This window comes from Phoxinus phoxinus (genome assembly GCF_949152265.1).
Source record: "Phoxinus phoxinus genome assembly, chromosome: 4".
Taxonomy (NCBI): domain Eukaryota; kingdom Metazoa; phylum Chordata; class Actinopteri; order Cypriniformes; family Leuciscidae; genus Phoxinus; species Phoxinus phoxinus.
The window spans coordinates 34936147-34962693 of record NC_136879.1 but is presented as its reverse complement, the minus strand read 5'-3'; the positions used below and the strand labels follow the sequence as shown (position 1 = coordinate 34962693).

At 38.6% G+C, this 26547-nt stretch overlaps 2 protein-coding genes across 3 annotated transcripts in view; both read left to right on the top strand.

Annotated features, from left to right (window-relative positions):
• The window catches only part of prkd2 (protein kinase D2), a 36175-nt gene extending 29525 nt beyond the window's left edge, over positions 1-6650 (top strand). For both annotated transcript variants that reach the window (XM_079611275.1, XM_079611276.1), the window contains 8 exons: positions 564-616; positions 707-779; positions 1059-1165; positions 1362-1523; positions 2535-2633; positions 2824-3091; positions 3383-3468; positions 4449-6650. In XM_079611275.1, coding sequence (XP_079467401.1) covers positions 564-616; positions 707-779; positions 1059-1165; positions 1362-1523; positions 2535-2633; positions 2824-3091; positions 3383-3468; positions 4449-4670 — 1070 coding nt within the window. In that variant the 3' untranslated portion in view covers positions 4671-6650. The remainder of the gene's footprint in view (positions 1-563; positions 617-706; positions 780-1058; positions 1166-1361; positions 1524-2534; positions 2634-2823; positions 3092-3382; positions 3469-4448) is intronic.
• A 2801-nt stretch (positions 6651-9451) lies between these two features.
• On the top strand, positions 9452-24829 carry gpr184 (G protein-coupled receptor 184). The gene is made up of 2 exons (XM_079609490.1): positions 9452-9820; positions 21722-24829. Exon 2 carries the CDS (start codon positions 21725-21727, stop codon positions 22727-22729), a length of 1005 nt encoding a protein of 334 aa, XP_079465616.1. The 5' UTR covers positions 9452-9820; positions 21722-21724; the 3' UTR covers positions 22730-24829.
• The last annotated feature ends 1718 nt before the right edge of the window (positions 24830-26547 follow it).

The following is a 26547-nucleotide window of genomic DNA, read 5'->3' as shown; positions in this document are numbered from 1 at the left end:
AAATTATCAATGATAATTATTGTAGAGCTTAGACAAAAATGTATTGGTGGTTTAACTGAACATGTGGCATTAAAATGATGAAATTCCCAACAAAAAATAATAATTTTGCGTAATAGAATGGCAAAACATTTTTTTTTTTTTATAAATAAGCAATGAAACTATTTAAAACATTTTTTTTAAATCAGATAAATATATATTGATCTTTTTTGAAAATGCATAGTTAGTTCATGTCAAATAAATTATCCTAAGAAAAATCATTGTAAAAAGTCTGATATTTGTTTAAAAAAATGTCTCTTAAAGTTTTTTTTTTTTTACTAGTCATTTTTAAAAATTCAATTAAAGTTTTTATCAAGTCAATTAAGTACGGTAATTAAAAAAACGATATACATTTTTTTCAAAAACGTTTCATACCAACATGAAGATTAAATTTCTAAGAACTTGGCATACACATTTTATTTATTTATTACATTTATATCTAGAAAGAAACATCATTGTCCTTTTATACAAGTATAATACTGAGATTATAAAGCAAGGCTAATTTGTTTAATCTTTTTGATTTTCAGGGCAGGCATCAGTCAGCATCTCTGTGTCGAACAGCCAGATTCAGGAGAACGTGGTGAGTGAGAGAACGTGGTGATGACAAAGATGATTATGATTATGATAATGATAACTATTAAGCTAATAATGATGATAATGTACCCAACAGGACATTGGTATGGTGTACCAGATCTTTGCTGATGAGGTTTTAGGTTCTGGACAATTTGGTGTGGTATATGGAGGTATGTCCATGACTGCAAACTAGATTTTTTTTATTCATTTGGATGTTGCTGTGCTGGTACTAGGGTATAATTGGTGGTTGCCAGGGTGTTGAGAAAGGTCCCTTTCCAAAAGAGCAAACTCACAACCCTTTATGATATTCCAGACAGAAGTCCAATTTAAAAATACTTCAAATCCCTCGTCCTAAGTATTAGCACTAGCAAGCATCACTGATGAAATGCAAGAGTGGATATTTACAAAAGACACTATACAAATCATTATCATTTTCCCAACCCACACAGGAAAACACAGGAAATCTGGTCGGGATGTTGCCGTGAAGGTAATCGACAAGCTTCGCTTCCCCACCAAGCAGGAGAGCCAACTGAGGAATGAAGTAGCCATACTGCAGGTGACCAGCAGGGGGCGATAGAGAATCAATGATCTCATCACTCATGGAACTGTGCGGCTAATGAGTGCCATTGTATTGATCTGAATGATAACAAACATGCTGTGTGGCCTCTGATTGTGAGGACACCTAACATGAGCGACAACAATGCGAGTCACTTAAACGCATCTCTTTATCTTGTCCTTTCTTTCTCTTTCAGAGCCTGCGACACTTGGGTATAGTGAATCTCGAGTGCATGTTTGAGACTCCAGAGAAGGTGTTTGTGGTAATGGAGAAACTTCATGGTGACATGCTTGAGATGATTTTATCGAGTGAGAAAGGACGACTTCCTGAGAGACTCACCAAGTTCCTAATCACGCAGGTTAGCATATAACATGCTGCTAAGGGCCGTTCACACACCAAGAATGTTAACTATAAAGTTTTAATAATCATTCTAAAGGCCAAAATCAATAAATATAAAGATAACGATAAAATGAAAACACAATTTCATTCGGTTTATCTTAAGCACGTGCTGCAGTTTTGTCGTCTGCCGCTTTAAATGCTCGAGCTCTTTAAAGCAGGATGGATTCTGATTGGCTGTTAATGTTTTTATCGTTCATCAGCTTGAAGAAATCGCTCTGAAAGTGGTTCCTATGATATTGTTTCTAGTTGTAGTGTGGACACTGCTATTCTCATAGCATTAAGGCTTGCTCACACCTAATATGATCACTATAACTATAAACATATAACTATAAATATTAAAGGCAGGGTAGGTGATTTGTTCCAGAAACGTTTTTTGTTAGGCAGGTTGAAAGTCTCTTCACATCCTGATAGCTTGGTGGTCTAAATATATTTATATGTATATATATATATCTTCTGTGGAAGGTGTAGGACCATTAAATGTTCATCCAATGATAATGAAATGATAAGATTTCCTACCTGCCTGTCAACTTATGTATTTTCATAAAATCACGCAGACATCACACATCAGCGCGTTTCATGCTCACAGAGTTAGACAGACGTCAGTCACCAAGTGCCGCAACTGAAACAGCAGCCACCTTTTACAGTTCCTCCTGAACCAAAACATCAAGCTTATGCTGCGTTCACTCCACAACTACTGTTATTTGGAAGAGATGGATGCCCGTGATGTTATACTCGGAGCGGTTCGTGACTCGAATTTATGCTCGAATGATCGGTTTAATTTTAACGAGAATAACACCACAGCTATAATGATAACAACAAATTTGGAATCACTTATTTTTTCCCCTCAGCCGATGAACAATAAAACAGCTCAAGCATTTAAAGCGGCAGGTGGCAAAGCTGCCGTGCATGCTTATATAGTTCTTGTTCTTGCTTATGAATTTCTTTTTTTTTTAACCAATATCTTCTCTAGATTTTGGCTGCTCTGAGGCACCTTCACTTCAAAAACATAGTGCACTGCGACCTCAAACCCGAGAACGTGCTATTGGCATCAGCGGATCCTTTCCCACAGGTCAGACAATTCACCAAGTGCATTTTTAACATGTCAACGCCCCGGTGGAGATGCATGGGAAACAAACGAAAGCACTTTTTTTTCTATGTTGCATAACAAGCTTTTTTTTGGAGAACATTTCTCAAATTTTTTACCCTTTGTTGACTTTTGTGACATAACACTTCTTCCCTCCCATGCTGCATATACATAGGTGAAACTGTGTGACTTTGGTTTTGCTCGCATCATTGGAGAGAAGTCTTTCCGCCGCTCTGTCGTGGGCACGCCGGCTTACTTGGCCCCTGAGGTCCTCCTGAACCAGGGATACAATCGCTCTCTGGACATGTGGTCTGTTGGTGTGATCATGTATGTTAGCCTGAGTGGAACGTTCCCTTTCAACGAGGATGAAGACATCAACGATCAGATCCACAATGCCGCCTTCATGTACCCGCCTAACCCGTGGAAACAGATCTCTCCTGAAGGTACACTTACGATATTAAAACCAAATAAATACAAGCACATCATGTCATACAATAAAATGTCAGCTCAGATTAAGAATAAAAGTATATGAAAAGTTAATAGAGCTGAATAGAGAGCATTTTGCGTGGCTATTCCAGGAAATGTACTTCATAATAACAAAAAGAAATGCGATGCATTAAAAGCAGGCGTATGGTTGAGTCGCCCCATCCGCCTTTGATTTTCTGTCCGCTGCTGTAAATCATTTAGCTCCAATCAATGCAGATTTTGTTTGTGTGATCTCTGTTTCTCCATAGCTATCGACCTCATCAATAACCTGCTCCAAGTGAAGATGAGAAAACGCTACAGTGTGGACAAGAGTCTGAGCCATTCCTATCTGCAGGTAATGCCTATATCAGACACACATCCATGCTATTAATGGCTCTTTCCATGAAAATGGTGCCAAATATAGCTTTCAGGGAATATTGTGTATACCGTTAATTCTTTGTGCTCTTAAAAAGAAATGAAAAAATACATTTCGCCTATATCAAGAGGTCAAAATAACTTCTACATGTACTGTTATATTTTATAATTATTTTATATGAGGTTTGGAAGTTTTTCAGTCTTGTTGCTAAAATTTAAGATGTGTCTTAATACAGTTTAAAAAACTAGCTTCATTCTTTTTTGGCTATAAACAAGAACAAGACAAACATCTGATTAAATTTTAATGTAATCCTTCTTTTTCTTTTCTCCGGTAACTTTAAACTGGAGTAACAGGGTTACAGATTAAGGCTCTATCTAGTCTTGTAGCAAATATGAGATCAAATGTTGGTTTTCAGTTGTCAAATTGATATTATATTCCCATAAATGACTTAATTATGACTATTGTTGCTATGGACAATGGTCATTTTTTTCAGAAATACATCACTGATGATTATAGTGACCAATCCAGATCAAGTATTCCAGAGAGCCAGCCATGTGAAATATTATTATATTATATTGTATTGTATTAGATTACTGTAAATACTGTTAAAATGATCATTTCTAAATTAAATATAAATGATTCAAGGATAAGGAGACAAGGAGAAGGCTATTATATTCACACAAATAATTGAAAATAGGTTTGTAATTATGTTAAAGGCAGGAGAAAAGACACATGTGAAAAACAACCCCTGAGATGACAAAATTTAAGTATGGATTTGCTGTAAAAGAGAGTTTTATGTTTGCAGGAGCAAATTACATTATGGACAAATAAGCCCCCTAAGTAAAGCACTTTTAGACACCGCAAAACAAAATGGATCATCATTAGCAGTGGCGTCCTTCTGTCTACAATGATTTGCTCTCTCTCTTTCTCTCTCAACCTCCCCCCGTTCACTCTTTCAGGATTACCAGGCCTGGTTGGACCTCCGAGAGCTGGAGTCGAAGCTTGGGGAGCGTTACATAACCCACGAGAGCGATGACAGCCGCTGGCAGCAGTACGCCCATAATCACACGCTGCCCTACCCCCCTCACCTGGTGCCCCCGCCTCCTGCGTCCGACGACGACGAGGAGGGCGCCGAGGACGCTGATATGCAGGGGCTGACAGAGCGTGTCAGCATCCTTTGAAGAAGACACCGAGGTGACGGACGAGAGGAAGAGAACCTGCCAGAACTTTAGCGACTTTTAGTGCACCACGAGCGTAGGGCGGAGGTAGTTATGTAGCCCTCTGTATGAAAGCGTAGCTTCATGTGTCTTTGGTGGCCCTCTGAACTCTGATCTCCTTCAGCCAGAGGACTGGCGATGACTTGTTTCTGAGATGCACATATTAAGGGGGAGAAATAACTGTTTGGATCACGGCATTGACGCAAAGTCGAACTGTAAAACGTCATTTTGGAAAGAATCGATACGTCGGCCAATCTGTTTTAAGGAAATCCTCATTTAATTTGGCTGGTTTTGGTTTTGCCTTACACAATTTGACGTCTTTCTTAAGGTGTGGTCACATTTACCACTGTTCAGCAAATTTTCGTGATGCATAATATTATGGTGGTTAAGCAGTGAGGCACGTTCTTTATCGGGAAATGCACCCCTGTATGTTGGAGCGCTGCCCATGAGGCTATCGGCTCTGATGACACATTGCTACACTATTTACAACAGACAATGGACCTTTTACGCTTATGTGACCGCACATTTTCAAGATCCCGAGACGTGTTTATAAACGTTTAAGTCAACACAGTATTTTCAATCTCAACACTTGTTGGAGGACGCTGCGAGAGACTTTCCTCTGAATGTGTATTTTCTGACAGCGGTGCTTTGAATGCGAAGAATTTTATGAAGGTTTTTATGGTCTGAACTGTCTAAAGGTGCGGTTACATTTAAATACGCTCCGCAAAACGGCATGGGGGGAAATCCAGCAATTTTATTGGGTATTCGAGTGATTGGTAGTATGGGATTAGGACTAAAAAGTCACGCAAACAACTTTAACATTGTTAACAGTTAGCATGATAAAAAACGAGTTAGCCAATCTCACTTATCAACTAGTCGACTATCGTGACCCATCTGTAGTTCATCATACACGACAGACTGACATCAAGCTATGAATCCCCAGGTCTGACGTCATCTTAGCATTCAAGAGAGATGTATTAGTCATGATACGAAATGCCGAGAGAAATACCTATCTATTTAGTGGTTGGATTTTTTTTTTCTTTTTTTTTTTTCCAGTTGCATCCTGTGACCTTTTAGTTTCAGGTCCACTTTTTTAAAAACATATTACTGAGAATAAACATATTACTGGTGTTTTCCAGTATCTTGTCGTCGGTTTGGCCTGCAGGTGCGGGTGACGTCCCCTCTGAGAATGGACGTTACGTTATGAGGACTGATAAGGGCTGCCATCCAGCCTTATCACAAAGACAATGAGTGCACTAAGACTACCTAGACTGTTCTCAGATCAGCAACGGGCTAGTTCAACTGATCTTCACTAGTGGAGCTGTACTGAGGGTATATTATTACTCCTAACTGACCCTAGACCTGAGCATTAGGCTGCATGTCACTGAGAATTAGGTTTGCTTGAAACTTCTTGCTATGAAGGACTGTTTTGTACACATGTAACCTTAGAAATGATGTAGTTTGTGGAAGGGAATGTCGGAGCATTTCCAGCAGATATAATAAACATGGTGATGAATACATTTGTTTAAATGAATCGTGATGTTTGAGTCAAGTTCTTTTTTATCCGCTTTTCCTGATTGATTCTCAGAAGAATCTAGCAGAAACAAGGGCAGAATGATAAACATAAAAATACATTGAAAACTTGTTCAATATTGTTTATGCTTTATTGACAGCATCTGTTGACACAGAAAATAATGTCAGCTTGTTCCTCAATTTATAGAAGGATTTTTTTTTAGTTCAACTTACAATAGAGAAAGGCATTCCAGGGGGTTTCAAATATATATTCTTATACAGTATATTAATTATTTTACACAAAAGTGCAAGTGTTTGTGCTGTAAAGCTGTCTGAATCATTTGTTTAAAGTGCCCCAATTATGCTGTTTAATTAAAGGTTCCTAATTTTGAATTGGAGGTCTCCAACAATAGGTTTACATGCATCCAATGTAAAAAATAAAAAATAAACTTTAATTTTCTCCTATCCATTGCAGCATCACCTCACCTCAGTCTGAAAAAGGTTCGTTCAAAGATTTGCATTCTCACTTATAAAACGTGTGTAGGCACAGATTTGAATTTAGTGCTAAAATCCCCGACAACATTCATATTAAAAACAGACATGCGCACTTTTCCCTTTCTTTTACTGTCTATGACTTTTCCTTGTGGCAGAGAGAACTGCAGGTATTTGGAAATCCAAACATTTCTTGCCGCTCGCGATTCTCAAGTAAATGATTTGGACGTTGACTGGTGCTCTTTTTAATGTCATTAATTAGGCGGAGATCTGAAACCATTCTGCAGCGCACAATTTCAAGATATGTGATTTCTAGATTTCACATATGGAAGAGATAAGAGGAGTGCACACGTTTTTTGTGTGTACATTAATTCTCTAATCACCACACGGACATTTGAGAAATGATCCTAACATTTTATAAATTAATTTAAATCCCTTGTTTCTGAGAGACTACTCTGGTCTGATTGGTCAGATGGCCCAGTCTTATTGGTTGGTACAGCTTACCGCCAGTTTTCAACAGCTCTGCTAGTTTACAGTGCTGGTCGAAATTACCATATTTAAATTTCAGGTCCGGATCTTAGCACGTCTACAAAGTGACACAAAGATGCCGTTGGTTTTACCATATCAATTTAAGACCTAAACCTGGAAGCAACATGGATTTGTCTTCATAGCACGGAAAACAGCATCTCAAACCAGACTCTTCCAGGCCTCAGCTACAACACCAGTGTTTGAGGGTCAAAGTAGATGTTGTTTGCAGGCAGCCAATGAAGACCACAGGCTGACAGTGACATGCTTGTCACAGACCTGTTGGTAATATGATATGATGTAAAACTGGAATCACTGACGACTCGTTTCAGCTGGTCAGATTCGATTCTTTCTGTTAGGAGATCGTTTCCATCCACTTGACAATCGAATTATCTGAAGTTCGGTATAAAAAAACCGCATGCGAATAAAGCTGGTGAAAGTGTGTTTCCATCCAACGGCTTTAAAGCGAATAAAAACCTGTGCGTAATGACGTGCATGCTGTTTTGCGATCAAATTGGTATATCGAATTGATTTGAGACATTTTAAAGTGTTTCCATTCATTTTCGCACTGAATCGCACAACATTCAAGCCAACATTTGCGAACAAAGTTTTGCTTGACAAAATGCAATTAATTATTTATTCGGCAAATAACGTTTCCATCAGCGTTTATCGCATAAGCCGTATATCGATCAAAATAAAATCCGATGAGACCGAAGTATTTCATTTGAGTCGATATTCATGAAATTCAATCGAATTTTACTGTTTCCATAAGGCATTTTTCGGATAAAAACGTGTGGATGGAAACATAGCTAATAACTTTGTTTGTACTGCACTTCGATCTTTAAAACTTTGCAGATATTTTGCATTCACAAACAACTATACACTACATGAAAGGTAATATAATTTTTTTTATTATAATTATAATTGTTTTATGAACATTGATAATAGCCTAGGCTACATGTTTCTTAAGCAGCAAATCAGCATATTTGAATGATTTCTGAAGAATCATGTGACACTGAAGACTGGAGTATTGATACTGAAAATTCAGCTTTGAAATGATATTAAGATAAACAGTTATTTTAAATTGTAATAACATTTCACAATAGGCCTACTACTGTTTCACTTTATTTTTGATCAAATAAAAGCAGCTTTGATGAGCGTAAGAGACTTATAATAAAATAAAATAAAAGTAACCGACCCCAAACGTTTAAACGATAGTATAGATGTTTTAAAAGGTGCTGAATGAAACGTTAAAGCATTGTAATGTGGTCAAATACACTTACTATACAAAATAACTATTTAAATGTCCATATCTATCAAATGTGGTATTAGCGTAACCTCTTTTGAACCCATAATTGTAAGCTCAAACTAATGTTACCTGAATGAAACCTTGAAACAGAACATTCTATTGTTTCAGATCTACAAAAGTTATTGTTTCCTCAAAGTTAAAACATTATGGAAAGTTTAATATTTGCCAAGACAGTTTTAGAGGAACACAACATATGAAGTAATTCAGAAACCGCTCTGTAGAAATCAGTCAGTATGTGAAATTAATGAGAATGCAAACCAGGAGAAACAAGAAGCACACGAACCACAGTAATACTGTAAGTAAAAACGGCGTGAAACTCCATTAAACATGATTTATAAAAGAGTCTTAATTACGAGTCTCAGTCCTTCCCATTACTGGCTCAGTTGTAGTCAATAATGGATTCAATGAAATGTCAAAACACCTTTTTTTTTAAATCAAATATAGGTGAACTGCTTCACATTTACCAGCGGAACATAACCTTTAAATATTTAGTTAAGAGAATATTAGGTTTATATATGTTTAACTTAATTTAACTTCCAGGAAGTGTCAGATTTCACAGAATACCTCAGACCGAGAAACAGTTGGTGGTTTGGTTTAAGAGAACATTTGGTTGCAGAAGCATGTCTTAAAAAAAGAAAAAGATACTTTAATTAAGCTTTGATTCTGGAAAGGTTATACATGCGGAGGCGTCTAAAATCAAGAAAAAAAGACTGATGGCTCATAATGCTAATTATGGTTTTATTCCATTACAGCAGTTGCTAAAAAAAAGCGAAAAGATTGTAGTTTCTGTTTTTGTTAAACAGGAAGTTGCGGCAGGCGTCTAAAGCAAGACTGTACAATGGAAGTTTCTCATCTTCTGTTGTTCATTGCCGTGTCTGGAAAAGGCGTTTACTCATTGTGGTTCATTCCATCTTCATCACATGCAGCTAAAAACAAAAACCACAAGCCCTAACATCTTCCTGTAGACATACATGTGTTAGAAAGGTTTTATCTCTCCTCCCCTTTCTCCCTCTCTCCTCCATCCACTCAGCGCGAAGTGCAGCGGCCGAACCTGCTCTCACAGGGTCACTTTTGATCATCTCCGGGCAGCAAGCGTTGTTGAAGTGCATGATACCCTCTTCATGTCTGAGAAAGTCTTTTCTCTGAGGTCACGCGGGACTGCAGCTGGACTTGAGGAGGTTTTGGGGCTGAGGTTGTAAAGTTACACTGCTGAGATTTGGTGGACACCGGTGGAACTGGTGGAGAACATTTGATCATTCGTTGTGTTGATTTGCAGGTGAGATTCTCTCATTTTTCCGGGCTGGTTTCAATACAAGAACTTGTAATGGAGAATGAGCGTGTGTGTATAAATGAGATCAAATCAGAGGGTGGACATGCTTGGTTCCTCTGCTATAGATAGTAACTCTACCAATGCAGTTGTCAGAGACTTGATCCTAGTGACTTAAAATGTTTACAACACTTGGATGCCAGCAAGCAATAGCCGTCATTTTACCGTTTTAACTATAGACCCGATATAGTCTGGCTATGAGCACTTCTAGACAAAATAACCTTGAATTTGGTAACGTCGTTTTTGCCAAAATAACTTGCGAGATGTATGATATTCCATCATGAGAGATATTACAACAGAGATTACAAGGTGTTTGGTTTAATTTCTTTGACATGTTCATGCGTAGCCATGCGTTGGTGACTAGTCTATTCTTGGGCTATTGTTAAAGTGTGTATGTCAGGTTAAATTTTTTATTTTGATTAACACAAAATAGTGAGGGGAAATACACGTTTGACAAGTTGATATATTGTTTTGTATGTTTTTCGATTCCTAAAGGCAGAATATAAGATGAAAAAGTTCGTTATTTTCAGTCCTCCCTTAAAACTGCTCCTCATTCCAAACGAAACGTTTGACGTCATAACAGGGAGACGTCTCCCCAGCTCGCTGAGCTGTGTTGATAATTGCACGAGTGATAGAGCGAGAGAATTAGTGATTAGGACATTTATTTAGTTATTTAAGTTAGGTCGTTAGTATACGCAGGCGTATTTTCACGATGGTGAATTACTGCGTTTGTGCTGGGTGCAAAAACACCGTTAAAACCGGTCACAGAGTCCACTGTGTTCCGTGCCTGGGTCAACTTTGTTCGGACCAAACGCGCCGACTTCAGTTCTGCTTCGCTATCCAAGACTTCGGTCATTTGCAGCGCCCATTTCACTGAGAAGGACTACGGTTGGAGATCTCTTATAAAATGGGATTTAAAACCCGATTGAGACTGGTAGCTGATGCGGTGCCTACGGTGTATGCTACTGTAGTAGAAGCACGTCGATCGCGCCCCTCTCTCTCCCTCTCTCACTCTCTCACACACACACACACACACACACACACACACACACACACACACACACACACACACACACACACACACACACACACACACACCAACCAACATATTCCAGCATTGCAATATTGACATCGATCGCAGCCTGTTCATTATAGCCACGGAGCTTCAGAGCTAAGGCGGAGCTACAGATTAGGTGTCCCTAAATAACCCGCGTATCTAACAGTAGTTCCGCATTAATTAATTTGCACGCGAGTTAAATTTTTTTTAAATATATACTGTGTATTCTCCGTGTATATTCATGCACTGAACCGTGACACCCGTACCGTTTCGGTTCAATACGAATACATACCGTTACGCCTATACTTACCATTACCTGACCAACTCTCCACTGGTTCTTCTTCACACCAGATATTTATGTTTCTTCGATATGAATTATTTACATTTCTGTTTGGCTCCTCATCTGTCTCCCGCCTGGGAGACTCAAAATTGTATGGCTGTGGGCCATCGTATAGGTTTGAGGGGGATTTTGCATCTCCTCAGACTCAAAACTCTCCATACTTGAATAGAACTTTGTTGGCACGTCTCCCTTGTATGACGTCACAGCTCAGCTGCGTTTTAAAAATATGATCTTGACAGAAATGGCTATAAAGCTTATTGTAGGGCAGTTACAGTAATAATTTTAATGATAATTACATTTTCACTCAGACATCTAAACCTTATTTAATATATCTAAAAAAAAAATTTAACCTGACATACACACTTTAAACTAAACATCTATAAAATTTTCACTGACAGTCCAAATTTTGCCCAAATGTTACTTTGGATGGCTATTAGACGTCTTTTAAATGCAAAATTGCTTGGGGTCCCACTTGATAAAGAGATTTGAAAGTACATTTTTGTACATTCTATCATACAAAAAACAGTGTGTAGGCCTAATATAATAAATTGCATTGTGGCAAAGCAAGCTAACGTGCTAAATTTTGGAAGATAATTATACCTTCAAAAAGGTTATATTGTTGACAGGTTTTTTGATCTCACGATATCAGTAAAGTATGAGTTGTCTCTTTGAATTCTATGCTGATGTTTCTATAAATTACTACTTTCATTTGTCACTTACAAAATCATGCGGTGACAGGGTTGACATTTCTCTTATCTTTGAAGAGTTCTTGAAAGAATGATGACGTAATTATGGGTTTATTTAAACCAAAAAATATGATGGTTGATTCACAGTTTGGAGACATAATTTAAAGTATTTTAATGTATGTGTAATGTATTATTAAAAAGCTTTGAAGTTGTGTCTCCAGGCTCTGTGGCAACCCTGTATCATGATATAAAAATGTGCATCTTCAAAAAAAATAAAAAAAATAAGTAAAACTGTGTCAACAACCCTGTTATCATATTTATATTCACATTTTTAAACTGTCATCATAACATCATCAGTGCCGCCGCTCCCACCACGCGCTGTGCGTAGGGCACCAAGAGCTGAGGGGGCACCAAAAAAAATAGCATATTGAAAGCGGCCCGCAAACTAGTTAAAATCTCCGGAATCTAGAGCAAGCACGCCCGCGAGACAGAGACTGTGCTCCAAACCGCGTAGCGCGTGCACGGCAGAGAGAGCAAGAGACCGCGCGCGTGTGCCTCATGAAAAGCATGTAATATCATCCCACCCCCCATAATAAAGGAATTCATAGGCATCATAAAGGAATTATGCAATTATGCTTAGGGCACCAAAATGACTAGCAGCGGCACTACATCAGCATCCTTTTTTGTTGTTGTTGATCTTGCCAAATTTTTTACCATCATATATAGAATGAATAAAGACAAAATTCTATTTCCATATTATTTTCCAAAAAGAGCATCCTTGGAAAACAAAAATGGTGCCCATTTCGTAGCATGAGTGCACAGTTCCAAACCCCAATAGGTTTTTAAATAGAAAGTGCTTAACTTGAAAAAAAAAGAAAGAAGCAGACTAGTCTGATTTTTATGTGTGATCAACCATCTCCTTATTGCATGACCCATGGTGGGTTTTTGGGTCATACTGTACGTCTGTGCATTGTTCTAGTGGTTTTTGGATATTTTAGTCCAAAAATCTTACATATGGTACCTTTAAACCAATGTTATATATTTTGTTGACTTGTGTACCGGTACTTGCATTATCCCAAATGTTTTTGCCGACAATGTTTAAATTCAGTGAAATCAGCAATTTTAACCAGCAATGTCCTGTGTCCCACACCCTCGATTTCTGGTTTTACTTCCACAGAGACCGTGAGAGAGACGTTTTAATACATTATGTGTTTTAACACGGTTAGTCTTATTGTTTGAACCTCGTTTTCTTGATTTGCCGTGAGTAACATGTTTAAGAGTCACAAATAAGTTATAACACTACATTGTCAAAGATAGCAAAATCAGAAAGAGCTTTATAATACAGCATTTTCTCCACCATACAATGTTTTAAAATGAATTGCATGCCTTTATCAACATAAGTCATCCAGATTTTATTAATATTATATTCGAATGTCAATCTAGCTTATAGTGTGCAACAAGCATCTCATAGCAGCCACCGAGAGAACGTAGTAACATAACGTTATAACAACTTTCATCACACTCAAATAATTTTTTGACCAAAACTTTGCTGCGTTACACCACAATTTTTATTCATCAGATGAAGTGACCATGAGAAGTACTTCAGCACTTGAGGCTGTACAAATGAAATAATGTACATTTAAGTGATCAAACGTAACTGTAACAACATTGACATTTAGGGAAGGAGTAGGCAAACGTTGAACGTAACTTAAAATACGCATAAACAACCAAATAAAAGGAGCAGCAGCGGCCGACTGCGGCATTTAAGCATAGTAAAAAACAGCAACCTAAAATGTCCCAGTCTCTCGGCGCCGCCCTGCGTCACAGTAACGCTGATAAAACTTTAATAATTAGCTCATCCAATCCATGAACACGAGTCCCGTCAGATTGCCTTTCATTGGCTGGTGAGGTGAAGACGACACCTCCCATGATTCCACGCTTATTCACGGCGTCACCTTGATAAAGGTGACGCCATAATAAACGCCATAACAATAATAAAGCTACGCCTTTATTATTGTTGAATAAGCGACCTCTAGCGACAAAACTTACATATTGTGCCTTTAACAGAAGTTATAACTGAAATGACAAAGACATTGACATTGAAATGATGCAAGGTGAAGACACTGGCGACACAGTTCGTTTTTTTCCCTGCAATTACATAATTTTCCTGCAGATTCAGTGTGTGTTTGCCTCAGGATGGGAGCTCCAGCCCACCACTCTTCTTACCAGACCTCCAGCCTGAATCTCAACAGCTCTCAGGGGCGCTCATTAGACCTGTAATTACCATAGCAAAACAAGAATAAAGCAGTGTAAACACATTATGTAAGCTAAGGGAAAGGAAGTGGACAGGAACTCTCCATTAAAGTAGATTATGTGTTTATCAATACTGTACAGTAATTGCTGACTGAAGAATACAGAGTTGTCCCTTCTTTCCTTTCTGGACAAACGTCAGGAAAATAGCATACCCAGATTTTGAATAATACTATCACTAACATTTTGAGAGCTAAACAGTTGTTAGAACATGCCCACAAAAAAATTCACTAATGCTAACGTTGCAGCGTACTTTTACTCTCATGGACTTTTGCTTTATTAAACGCAATTTGATGTAAAACATGCACTGAAACAGCTGTTCCTTTAAGGGAACACTAAATGTGAACTGTTTTTAATATTTTTTAGCAGCTGTGTGAAGTGCACTTGATTGTATTGAATGTGCACTTGTAGTGAACTTCAAAAATTAAAAGAATATATAAAAAACAACAACTGCAGATCATCTAATATTAATAAAATAAAAGTCCACTTACAGTGAGTGCACTTTGCTATAATGAAATTAAACGGTTTACTTTAAAGTGCATTTGAAAAGTTTGCTATGTTTTAATAAACTTAGCTCTTGTTGACTAAACATAAGTAGGCTACTTCATAATTTTGATGGTAGTGTGTTATTTGATATTCAATTTCAGGACAGGTTAAAATATTTTAATGCAATTGTAAAAAAAATATATTTGTAGTTAAATAACATGAAATTATGTGTGCAAAAAATGACATTCAATTTGCACTATATTCTTTTAAAGTAGCCTATATTGTTTCTGTAATAAATACTCTTAAAAATGCTTAAGTAATTATTTTCCACAAGTGACTGGAGTCAGTGAACACAATCAAGCCATGATTCATTAGGCTACTCACTTTATCTGTTATGGGATTTTCATGACAAACATTCTGAACTTGGAAGATTTTATAAAGGTGTGATTTCCCCCACTGAACTTCTATGGTAGGCAACAGTCCCTTTTGTGGTTTGAATCTCTTGGCCTGTGTCCATATTTGTAATCTCTGGTGTTAAGCATAGAAACTTTAATGAGTGAAAACCGAAAACATCGTCATGTTTGACGTTTAAAAGCATCAGAGATTCAGAGATTCACAGCATATGTTGGGGTGTTGTTCGGTGGTTGTTAGTTGTAAAGCTAATACATTTCAACAACAGTAGCCTAAATAATATCCAGCCCGTTTCACACCTACTCCCTTTGGAGTAGGTGCCTAGGCCTATAGCGCGTGCTGCTCCTGTACCAGCCTACTGTAGCCTATGTGTGAAATGAGTGTAGCCTAATGTGCAGTTTCTGTTTGGCGACGCTTGATCTTAACTTCAACCACAACATTTTAATCTCTAAAGGGAACACCACCTTGCCCACTTAGTCGGTGACGTAAATCAGACATAAAAAAAAAAAAAAAAGTATCTTATTTTCAGGAAAACAGCCCGACATATTGTGAAATTACTGTATAATTTGCATAGACTTCACAGCAAATGAATACAGCACATCTTCATCATCGCGTACAACCTTCAGGACCACTCAGTATCGTCACTCGCAGCAGAGCCGAGGCTGTGTCTGATGCAGCTTTCAATTTTTAATGTATTGTATGGGGGACTGTTGTGTATTTGCTGGTTCAATCTAATTCTACCTCTAAAAGTCTTCTTTGAAGCTTTGAGAGTGTGTGCTCAGGTTACCAGCTATTGATTTTTCCTCTGTTTTGCTCGGGTAGGGTTAAGTGCACACGTTGCTTAAAACCCGTCGGTCAGTTAGACCTGGATTGAATTTAAGTGTGACGCACTGCTGGTAGGACAATCTCTATAGCAGCTAATGCTGTTAGTTCGCCTGTGTTTGATATTGGCAACAGATTTAGGAGGCCATTAAGATCTCAAGGTCTCTTACCCGAAGCAGATCGACGTCTGTGGATACACTGCATTTTTAAAAAAGCTCTTTGGAACTTAAATGTTTTATAAAATGTTAATGTTAAACCACATGCACGTAAAAGTAGCCGGAACAACTTTTCTCCATTTACGGATATGACGAGACACGGCGAGTGATGTATCTACGCAAACCATCCTGCTAGATCTAAAATATAAACATTTATTATAGGCTTACCATAGTGAATCAGGGTAAGACAAAAGCACGTTTTGGAAGAAGGATTGATGATGTATTAAATGTAAGAGGTGTAATGCACCCTTTCCCCCCATTCCCCCAGGCACTATTATGGCTCATTTGGGCTCAAGATGCAAAAATATAAAAATATCAAGTAAATCTTGTAACCACTTGATTTATATATCTCACATAATAAGGCATACGTTTTAAATTACAGTACAAGTGGACATGAGTTCAGATCATGTCTATATTGGGTCCGTCTATATTGGGCCCACTGCGCAATGTGGCGTCGGAGTGACGTCTTTTCTATGACATTTTTGGACGTCCAATTTCGGTCCACTGACGGGGTTGTTTTGTAACGCCAGACGACGTCTTTTTTCGACATCTACCGCACGTCTAATGTTGACATCCGTGGGACCTCCGTGTAAGGGTTATTTATAGTCCAAATGTGGTCGTTTGTGGACGTCTTTTCAACATCAAATTTTACGTTGTTTTTATACAACTTCTATAACTGTAGTCCCATGTTTCAAAAGGGTGGAGGACGTGTTTTCTGTACCATTGTATTTACATTTATGCATTTGGCAGATGCTTTTTATCCAAAGTGACTTACATTGCATTACACATTTATATTTATATGCAAGCACCAACGCTCTACTGTTTGAGCTACAGGAAAACTATATTAAACTGCGTCTCCAGTTATCACCTGGTGCTGAGACAATCAAATGGAGTTTTTGGAAAACGATCTTAAATAATTATTAATAATCTGTATTCATATGTATTAATCATGTTGATAACAACAATGTTGATATTTGTAAATATAATATATTAATCATGTAAATTTCCTGCACCTGTCATAGACGTCCAAATGACGTCCAAAAAATTACCCATTTCAAAGGTCAAATGTTGAATGTCAATATGACGTCCAAATTGTGGACCTAGTTTGGACGTTGAATAGATGTCCAGAATTGGTCATGGACCGACGGACCCAATATAGACATGATCTGCACGTCTATCTGACATCCAATGTTTAGTGGGAGTAGGTGAAATTACTTTTCCTTATAGATCTGATCTGTGATCACTGACGTTTTCAGATATGAGTAAAAAAAAATAAAAAATTGCAGAAGACATTTGGGGAACAAATTTGGGGAGCTAAAGTACCTGAAATGATTTGGATCAGTTTATATGATTCTTGATTTTAGACATCACATTTATGTTCTTAGCACATGCCTACTAACATTGCACAAATCACATTACTAGCACAGGCAGCTGAAAGTATAGTTGCTTTCCTGTGCAGAAACTTGCCCCATGATGAGCGGTTGTCAAATGAGCCCACCTCATTTCCCCACCACTGTCTTGTTTTGCTCTGACATTTAGATTAGCATGACCTCTTTTCAACAAACCACTGGTTTAACAGACAGGGGCGGGGCTTAGATTAAGCCAGGAGTAGGCTTTAGTTCAATTAAGACATTTAAGTAGTTTTTTTTAAACGTGCCTTAGAAAAAACATTACTGGAGTACATCTTGTGACAAAACAATTGCACTAAGATATTTTAAGATATGTCAGTGCAATTTCCTCAAATATGCATTTTAGTCTGGGGCTATAGCCTTAAGCCTTGTCTGTGAAATCGGGCAGTATAGCGAACAGGAGTCCGAACAGTGAATCTGGTGTTTCAAACAGTTCGCTGCATTTGAGGTATTATTCATGTCTGAAGCCGAAATGAAACGAGATGACGTTATGCATCAACATTTAATATTTAAGATTAAGGGTATCAGTATCAGTATGCGCAATACTGGTGATGCTTGTCTATCAAGATATCTACAAGAACAGGATATTAGTAGTGCAAGTGTAGCAATAAGGATTTTTCCTGGTGTTTAAATAAAGGTCCTGAAGGTTTTTTTTTTTTTTTTTTTTTTTTTTTTACTGTGGTTGAGCTGTGTGCTTTTCTCACCTTCTTGCACGAATTGAAGAGCTGCAAACCCTTCATGTGGAGACCGGCAGCTGTGTAGGTCGGCAACAATATCTTGAATTGAATCGAGCAGAGACTGGCAGGAAGTGAAAAGACTGTCCAAATGTTAAAAACAAGCTGAGCAATAGCATTTAAGATGAACTCAAGGGAACATAGGGGACAAGCAGATAGTGATAAATGTCTAGCTGTGAAATTATCTAAGCAGCTCAGACATGAACCTTATAGACATTTAAAAATTCTATATGAATGGCATCTTTAAGAGATAATTCACAGTGTATAGCTCATCACTCGTGTTAATGGAGAAAATGCATGGCATGTGTGAAGAATCTGAACAGATGTAAAGGCTCTACTGACAAATATTGATGATGTCAAGGATCTGTGCAGGCAAAAGCGTCTGGAAACCTTTAAAAAATAATAATAACAGAGTTGAGGCTTAAATCTATTATAAACCCACTCAGTCCAGGCACATTTTACAAAACTTGTAAAACTTCCCTGCCGGTACAAAAGAACACGTTTGCTCAACCATGAAATTAAGTTTAACACCAAGCGCGACATTTTGCCTTTAAAATCAACAACATATAAAGTATATAGCGAACAGACAAGGAAAGAATGCTGTTAATCCCAGAGTTAACAGATTACTTTCATCCTGTCTGGGTAATATTTGTGCAATATTTTAGTGTTTATATCCAAAATGAAACCACTATTGAGTACAATAATTTTCAGAGTAATATTTTTGTTTTGTTTAATTCTCCATTATAATCATGGCACATGCAGCAGGATGACATTTTGTTACCCATTGTGTATTTTTAATAGACTTTCCGCAAGTTGTCATTTCTGATAAGAATGACTTTGGAACCCTTGATTTTTAGGGGAGTGTAGTGTGTAAATAGATGTTTAAAATGTCCCTTTTAAAATTTTGAGTGAAAGACATTTCATTTAGGCTATATTCATACTGCAGTCGATTTTATTTGACGAGCAAGTTTTATCCTGCATACTTTCAATAAATCATTGCTGTTCGGTTTGGCTGGTTAAACATTGCACCTTGACTTGAGTAAGAAGTAAGAAGGATCATATATGTTGTTCCGTTCTCACTGAAACCACATTCTGCATCTTGCAGAAAGCGCAATTTTGTTGTTATCAATTGGATTTTTTTTATGTTTCTGGTTGCGTGCCTGGTGACCAATGTAAATTCTCTCATGAGTAGTTAATGAGCACATGTAGTCTGTCACCCTTTCAATAGATACATTTTTCACTCCTGTCATTGCAATTAAAATGACCACCTGAAAGTGATTACTTACAGAAAGGACCTTGTTAAACATCACTATATTGTGCACCATGACAACATCTGCATCAATAACAACAGCAATAACGTCTAGCCGAGGGTAACCGCATCATAGAAGAAAAAAAAAACGTATAAACGTCAGTGGTTTACCACTATTTCACATTACTAAAAGTACTGATCAGTATCGGTCATGCAAACTGAAAAGTAGCTGTACAGTATACTTTAATGATGCTTATGAAACTAGCAACACTAAATGCAGCCACTAGGCTGTTCAGGGAGGCTACTACACTCGCAATCTACTTATCCATAGATGTATTTGTGGTGGTTACAAAAGTCTGACTACAAATAATACAGGTAAACTATGCAACAGTAAATTATGCAAGGACTGTGTTGAATTGTGCTATTTATACCAGTATTAAACACAATTTTCCATTGAATTGAGATTCAAATTAATTTAGATTCAATTTATGAATGTAAACTAAAAACAGGGTTCAAGGAGGTTAGAATTGAAAAAGAATACATTTTCTGATGCAGAAATGTGTTATTAGTGCCGTTCAGTGGTTTTAGCGCAATGTATTCTATAATCAAAAGAATCACATTTTTCTGTAAGCAATTTGTGATTATCAGATGGTTGAGTTAATTGTTTTGACAGGATTGAACTTCAGAGAAATAGGCCTATGTCTGAATGTATTTTCAGAGAAATAATATATATGTATGTGTATAATTTAATGTAATTGGTAATATAAAAATTGTTTATGTGGGCAGATCGAAGCTTCGTGGAACACTGGAACAGTTTGAAGCAAATGTGCCGTATTTTGTCGAGGCTTTGAAACAATCCGACACCCGCCTCCACGGTGACATCTAGTGGTCAGAACAGTGTAAATGCAACAAAAACCCAGACCAAACATGCATAAAAACACCTGATATTTTTTTTTAAAGTAAAATCTTTCAAATGCGATCATCTAATAAGATTATCAAGTGTCTATGTAATACTTTATTTTGACTGTTCACTTTAGACATTCTACTAACTATAAGGCCGTGTGTCCACCAAAGCGTTTTTAGCCACCTGAAAACGCTAGGCGCTCTGCTGAAAACGCCGAGCTGTGGGCGCTTGAGAGCGTTTTGGCAGCGCAGTTTTTTTTTCAGTTGAGACGCATCGTTGCTATGATACAGAATATCCGTTGGTCCGTGTGGTATTAGTCCCGCCCCTCCTCCACTGTGATTGGACGGTTGGCTAAAAAGTGACAGTGATGAGCGCTGCGTTTGACCTAAAGTTGAACATTCTTCAACTCTCGGCGACCTGTAAAAAACGCCGAGCGCTCAGCACTTGAGCGTTAAATACTCGCTCAGCGCCTCGTTACGCTCCTGGCGTTCTAAAAACGCGGCGTTCCCATTGACAACAATAGAAAAATAAAGCCAGCAGCGTGAAAAAACACTTTGGTGGACACACCAAAGTGACTTTGCAGCTACATGCCAATTAACTGTTATTAGAGTATTAATAGACTGTCTGCTTAATATCTGCTAACACTTTATTTTGTTGGTCCCCCAACAGACATTTTACTGACTATTAGTAACTTGGCAACTACAAGTCAACTTATTCTCTTAATCCGAACCCTAACAACTAACCCTAACCTACCAGTTTACTGACAGTCTACTACAGTCTACTAATACTCGAATGAGAGTTAGTTGACATGTAGTTGAAAAGTTACTTATAGTTAGTAGAATGTCTAAAGTGGACTATCGAAATAAAGTGTAACCGTCTATATTCTTTTATCAATTGTCAGGGTTTGTTTTATTTGTTCACTTAAAAACCAACAGACACCTGTTCATTGGTTCTCAGTGACTCCTCATGAGTCATGGGTTGACAGAGATCATCGCCCCCCCAGCGTTGAACCATTGAAATTTTGAAGTGTTTCGAAACAGTTATGACGTAATGAAGCCTCGTTTACTGAAATCACGTGACTCTGGCAGTTTGATACACGCTTTGAAACATTGATTCGTAAAGGTTTCGAAGCTTCATGAAGCAGTGTTTTGAAATTGCCATCACTAATTGCATGTAGTGCCATTCACTCTCCAATTGATTCAATTTAAGCTTTCTTTGTGCACACAGATTATGATGAACGCAACATCCAACGCAAGCAACTCATCATGTGTGATCATGAACCCGTCGGCAGGTCCCCTGCTGATGTCCATCTATATCATCGCCTTCATCCTGGGACTGCTGTTCATCCTGGTCACCATTGGTCCCATAATTCAGCAGATCTGCAGAAAGAACGTTCTAGGGATCTATCTTCTCGGCCTGTCTGTCTCGGATCTCCTGTATGTCCTTACCATGCCTCTGTGGATCTATTATTTAAGCAACAACCACAAATGGACCCTTAGCCAGGGACTCTGTAGTCTGGCTGGCTTCTTTTACTACTCCAACCTGTACATCAGCATCTATATCCTCTGCTGGATATCCATCGATCGCTGTCTGGCCATCACCTTCCCTCTGCGAGTCCAAGCCTTCCGCCGCCAGCGCTACGCCTGGATCATCTGTGGGCTGGTCTACATTTTTGTCATGGCCTTGCACTGTTTGGTGCTGTACCTGGACAAGCTGCCAGATCCGCTGGACGACAGCGACCAGAGGTGCTACGAGACCTTCCCCATGACAGAACGCATCGCGATGTTCAACCTGATACGGGTCGGAATTGGTTTCCTCCTGCCGCTGGTGATCATCACGGTCTGCTACTGGTTGATCGCATCCAAGGTGCAGCAAAGCAGAGGGGTGGACGAGCAAGGCAAGCGCAAAGTCAGGCTTTTGTCAATGGGAGTCATCGGCATTTTCTCCTTCTGCTTTGCACCGTACCACATCCTCCTGATGATACGGTCCATCGCTTTCTTTTCTGTGGGAGATAAACAAAGCTGCATCTTTGAGCAAGCGATGCACTTACCCTTCACTTGCTCCCTTGCACTATCCAGCCTGAACAGTGTGGTGGACCCAGTGCTCTATGTTTTGGCAAGTAACGGAGTGAGGGAGGACATGAGGTTGTTCTGTTGTAAAACCAAGCAGAGACAAGCAACAAGATGCACTCTTGTTGATCCCAATTGGAGGACAAGAGTAAACAACTTGTGTTAAAACCAACCTCGGTAGATTTGCCCCTGACAGCACTGTATATTTGTGCACACTGTTTTTGCACCATGCAGGAATTGTGCAGATCAGTTACCAGCACAAAATCGCCCAAACCGCTTGTGCTGCCAATACAGGCAGAATCTTGCGGATGGGTTCTGAGTGTTACGTTTGTGGAGGGATGAGAAACATGATCTGGCGTACTTTTCTGGAACTCCACCACTGCGATCGAGACACCTGAATTGACTTTTTCACATGCTGAAAGGCGCTCGACTACACTGCTCATCTGGATTATAATGCTTTTCTTTATCATTCGATGAATAACTGCTGACAAGACTGTAACGCTTGCATTCTTCAGGTGGTTTTAGATAAAAAAGCACCAAGTTTTGTGAGTAAAGCTCATCTATAATAAGCCTAGTTTGCATAGAACTCAATGACATGCACTGACAAAACTGATGCTGCAGCATTTTAGTGCATTTAGCACCTGTTTAAACTGGATTGTGGTGATAATGCTGTTTTTGTGCTAAAATACTGTGTGCAAAAGGGATTGTTTAATGAATTAGCCACTCTATGCAAGTGTTATAATAATAATAATTCATTAAATTATTTTATATAGCGCTTTTCTCAGGACTCAAAGCGCTTTACATAGAAGGGGGGATCTCAACCACCACCAATGTGCAGCATCCACCTGGATGATGCGACGGCAGCCATATTGCGCCAGAACGCCCACCACACACCAACTTATTGTTGGAGAGGAGACAGAGTTATGAAGCCAATGAGTATATAGGGATGATTAGGAGGCCATGATGGACAGAGGCCACTGGGCAAATTTGGGATTTTTTGTGACTTTAGAGAGTCAGGACCTCGGTTCAACGTCTCATCATACTTTTTGAAAGTATAGTGTCCCCGTCACTATACTGGGGCGTTAGGGCCCACACAGACCACAGGGTGAGCGCCCCCTGCTGGCCTCACTAACACCTCTTCCAGCAGCAACCTGGTTTTCCCAGGAGGTCTCCTACCCAGGTATTAGCCAGGCTCAGCCCTGCTTAGCTTCAGTGGGAAACCAGTCTTGGGCTACAGGTTGATATGACTGCTGGCTGATTGAGGGTTTAGGGGGCTACAAGTGTTGTAGTTGAGACCAGCTCATTTGTGTCAGTCAAGACAGAGACCAGGGACCAGTTGCATAAAGACAGTCATGTTAGACTGAGTCAGACCAACTAGCAGTTAGCCAAGGGGTAATTGTTTGGGTTCAAATGACATCAATCTACATGTTTAAGTAACTTAATTAAAAAAAGTTATGACCAATCTTAAAAAATTAGACGACTAACTCTTGATCCTCAAGTCCTAGTCGAAGAGCATATTTAAATGATTTTGGTCTTGATCTTCCAGTCCGAGGCTAAATCCGAAATCGCCCCCTAAACCCTCAATCATTATTCCCTACATCAGTTCACTAATACAGTTCACTTGAAGGAGTGAATGAAAACGAGTGAGCGAATTCGGACAGCCGTTGATCGACTAGGGATGGGTATTGTTAGAATTTTACCAATACCTTACCAATACGTTGACTCCGATACCGGTTCCTGTACTAAACTTTTTCAGAAAAAATAAAAAACTTTCACAACATTACCTCAAAAAACGTTGGTTTTATTTTTCCGTTAGTTGGCTTTTTTACACATATTTTGAGTCTGTAAAAAAGCACCAATGCTATGTATCCTAATCATTTAACAACATGTATTCTTTACTTCAATGAGCTCGTTGTTTCTGCCTTAACTTAATGCATTGTTTAACAATGAAACTGAATGAAAATTTAATTGAAATGCATCACTTACGAACACAGTCACCTATGATAACACTCTAAATTGTAATTTATACACATGCATTTTCTGTAAAGCTGCTTTGAAACGATATGTATTGTGAAAAATGCTATATATATAAATGTGAATTGAATTAAATATAGGCTACTGGGGGCGGGATATATGCCTCACACTCAGCACACAAAAAAGCATGCCGCAAAGCACTGGCAAAAGTAGCCTTATGATTGTAATGTGTCGGGGAAAAATAGCAAGGAGACATTTTAATTGTTTATTAATAAAAAAGTGTTTTTTTTTTAGTCTGTGTTGGCTCTCACGTTTATTCTGTGCGTTGTTAAGTGCTTCGTCAGATTTGTCATGTTGCTGGTCTTGGCAGCGTGTCTTGGCAGCTTATCTTGTCGCAAATATTGCATCGCTGCTGGCATCGAGTCTGGTGAAACGTAGCTACACTTTTGATCTTTTCCACATGTTTTCTATGGGGTTGGGACGCTCACACAACACACACACACACGCACGCACACACACGCACACACACGCTGCTTATTGGCCAACAGGCGTTAACAAGATTAACCCCTTAGGTATCGAAATTTGGTACTGAAAAATAAGACATGTTTTGATAATCGATAGTATCAAGGCAATTCGATCGGTACCTGAAAAGTATCAAACTCGATACCTAGCCCTAGCATCGGCTGTAGCCTACACTCGTTATTGTGGTGCAATGTGGGATAGAATGAGTGCACTCGATTACGTCGACAGTGCAAATGGCTGTCCCTATAGGGGGCGATTTCGGATTCAGCCCAAGACTAAATTTGTTATGGTCTTGATCTTGTGGATCTTGGATTGAGATCATGTGGACTCTGTCTTGACTTGGACTCAACTCTCTTCTGGTCTCAGTCTTAGACTCAAATGAACTGGTCTTGACAACAACACTGCTGTCTGCATTATTATTATTTTATTTTTTTACTCAGACTCAGTTTTGTCTATTAGTGTCAAAAAGAATAATTACTTCACTGTTATATCTAAGATGGGGTATATGTTTACAAATTATGGATTTGCAGTGAAACAGGACCTGGATCTCTGTCTTTTAAGGACCCTTGAATCACTTGAACTTTCTGTTTGAGAGCCGTATTCAGCCCAAGTGTTGTTGTTGTTGTGGGATAAAGCCTCACTTGCTTGTCCTGTTTAATTCACAGACGACTCCCTGTAACTTACAGTTAAAGGTATAGTTCACCCAAAAATGAAAATGAGTTCAAGTTCACTTTATTTATATAGCACATTTATAACAGCAACTAGGCTGACCAAAGTGCTTTACAGAACAACCAGACAAATGATATGAACATAATACCTGCATAGCAACACATAAGACAAATAAAAGCAGCAAAGCTAAGAGCAACCTTAAAACCGGAGTGGCAAAACAGTATCAGACTCAAATATAAAATAGTAAAGCAGAAGTGGCAAAGCAGTATCAGACTCAAATATAGAATGAAAAATAAACAGAAGTAGCAAGACAGTATCAGACTCAAATATAAACAGTAAAACCTGCCTAACAAATAGCAATTATTCAATATATATTAGAGACTTAAATGTGGTCAAGGAAGGGGCTATCTTAAAGGTATAGCGGAGGATTTTCTTTTTCCGGGTGGGTAGTCTATACTATTGGTCCACCTAAGTGTCAATCATTCTGGTGATATGTTTACGTAAGGCCGTCGTACGTGCTTGTCCCTATGTAGTTTTCGCTTTCTGGTGTATTATGTGTGATGAGTTACGGTTTCAGCCATTCCTTTGAAAATGACTGAGGGTCAAAAGAGAAAAAATGTATACGAAGTGTATGATAAGAAGAGAAAGGCCGCAGAATATAGAAACAAGACCAGAGGGATTTTGGGTGAATATTTCACACGCTGGCGTGAGCTAAAAGCACAGGTTGGGCTTCCCACTGATGCCGCAGTCGCGAAGATTCTACTAGACAGGTAAAGTTTGTCATGCTATTTGGAGAAATCCATTTAAAATCACTGCTAG

Bases quoted from the DNA above. Each gene is read 5' to 3' on its own strand.
- gpr184 (XM_079609490.1), top strand. From the start codon at position 21,725: ATGATGAACGCAACATCCAACGCAAGCAACTCATCATGTGTGATCATG.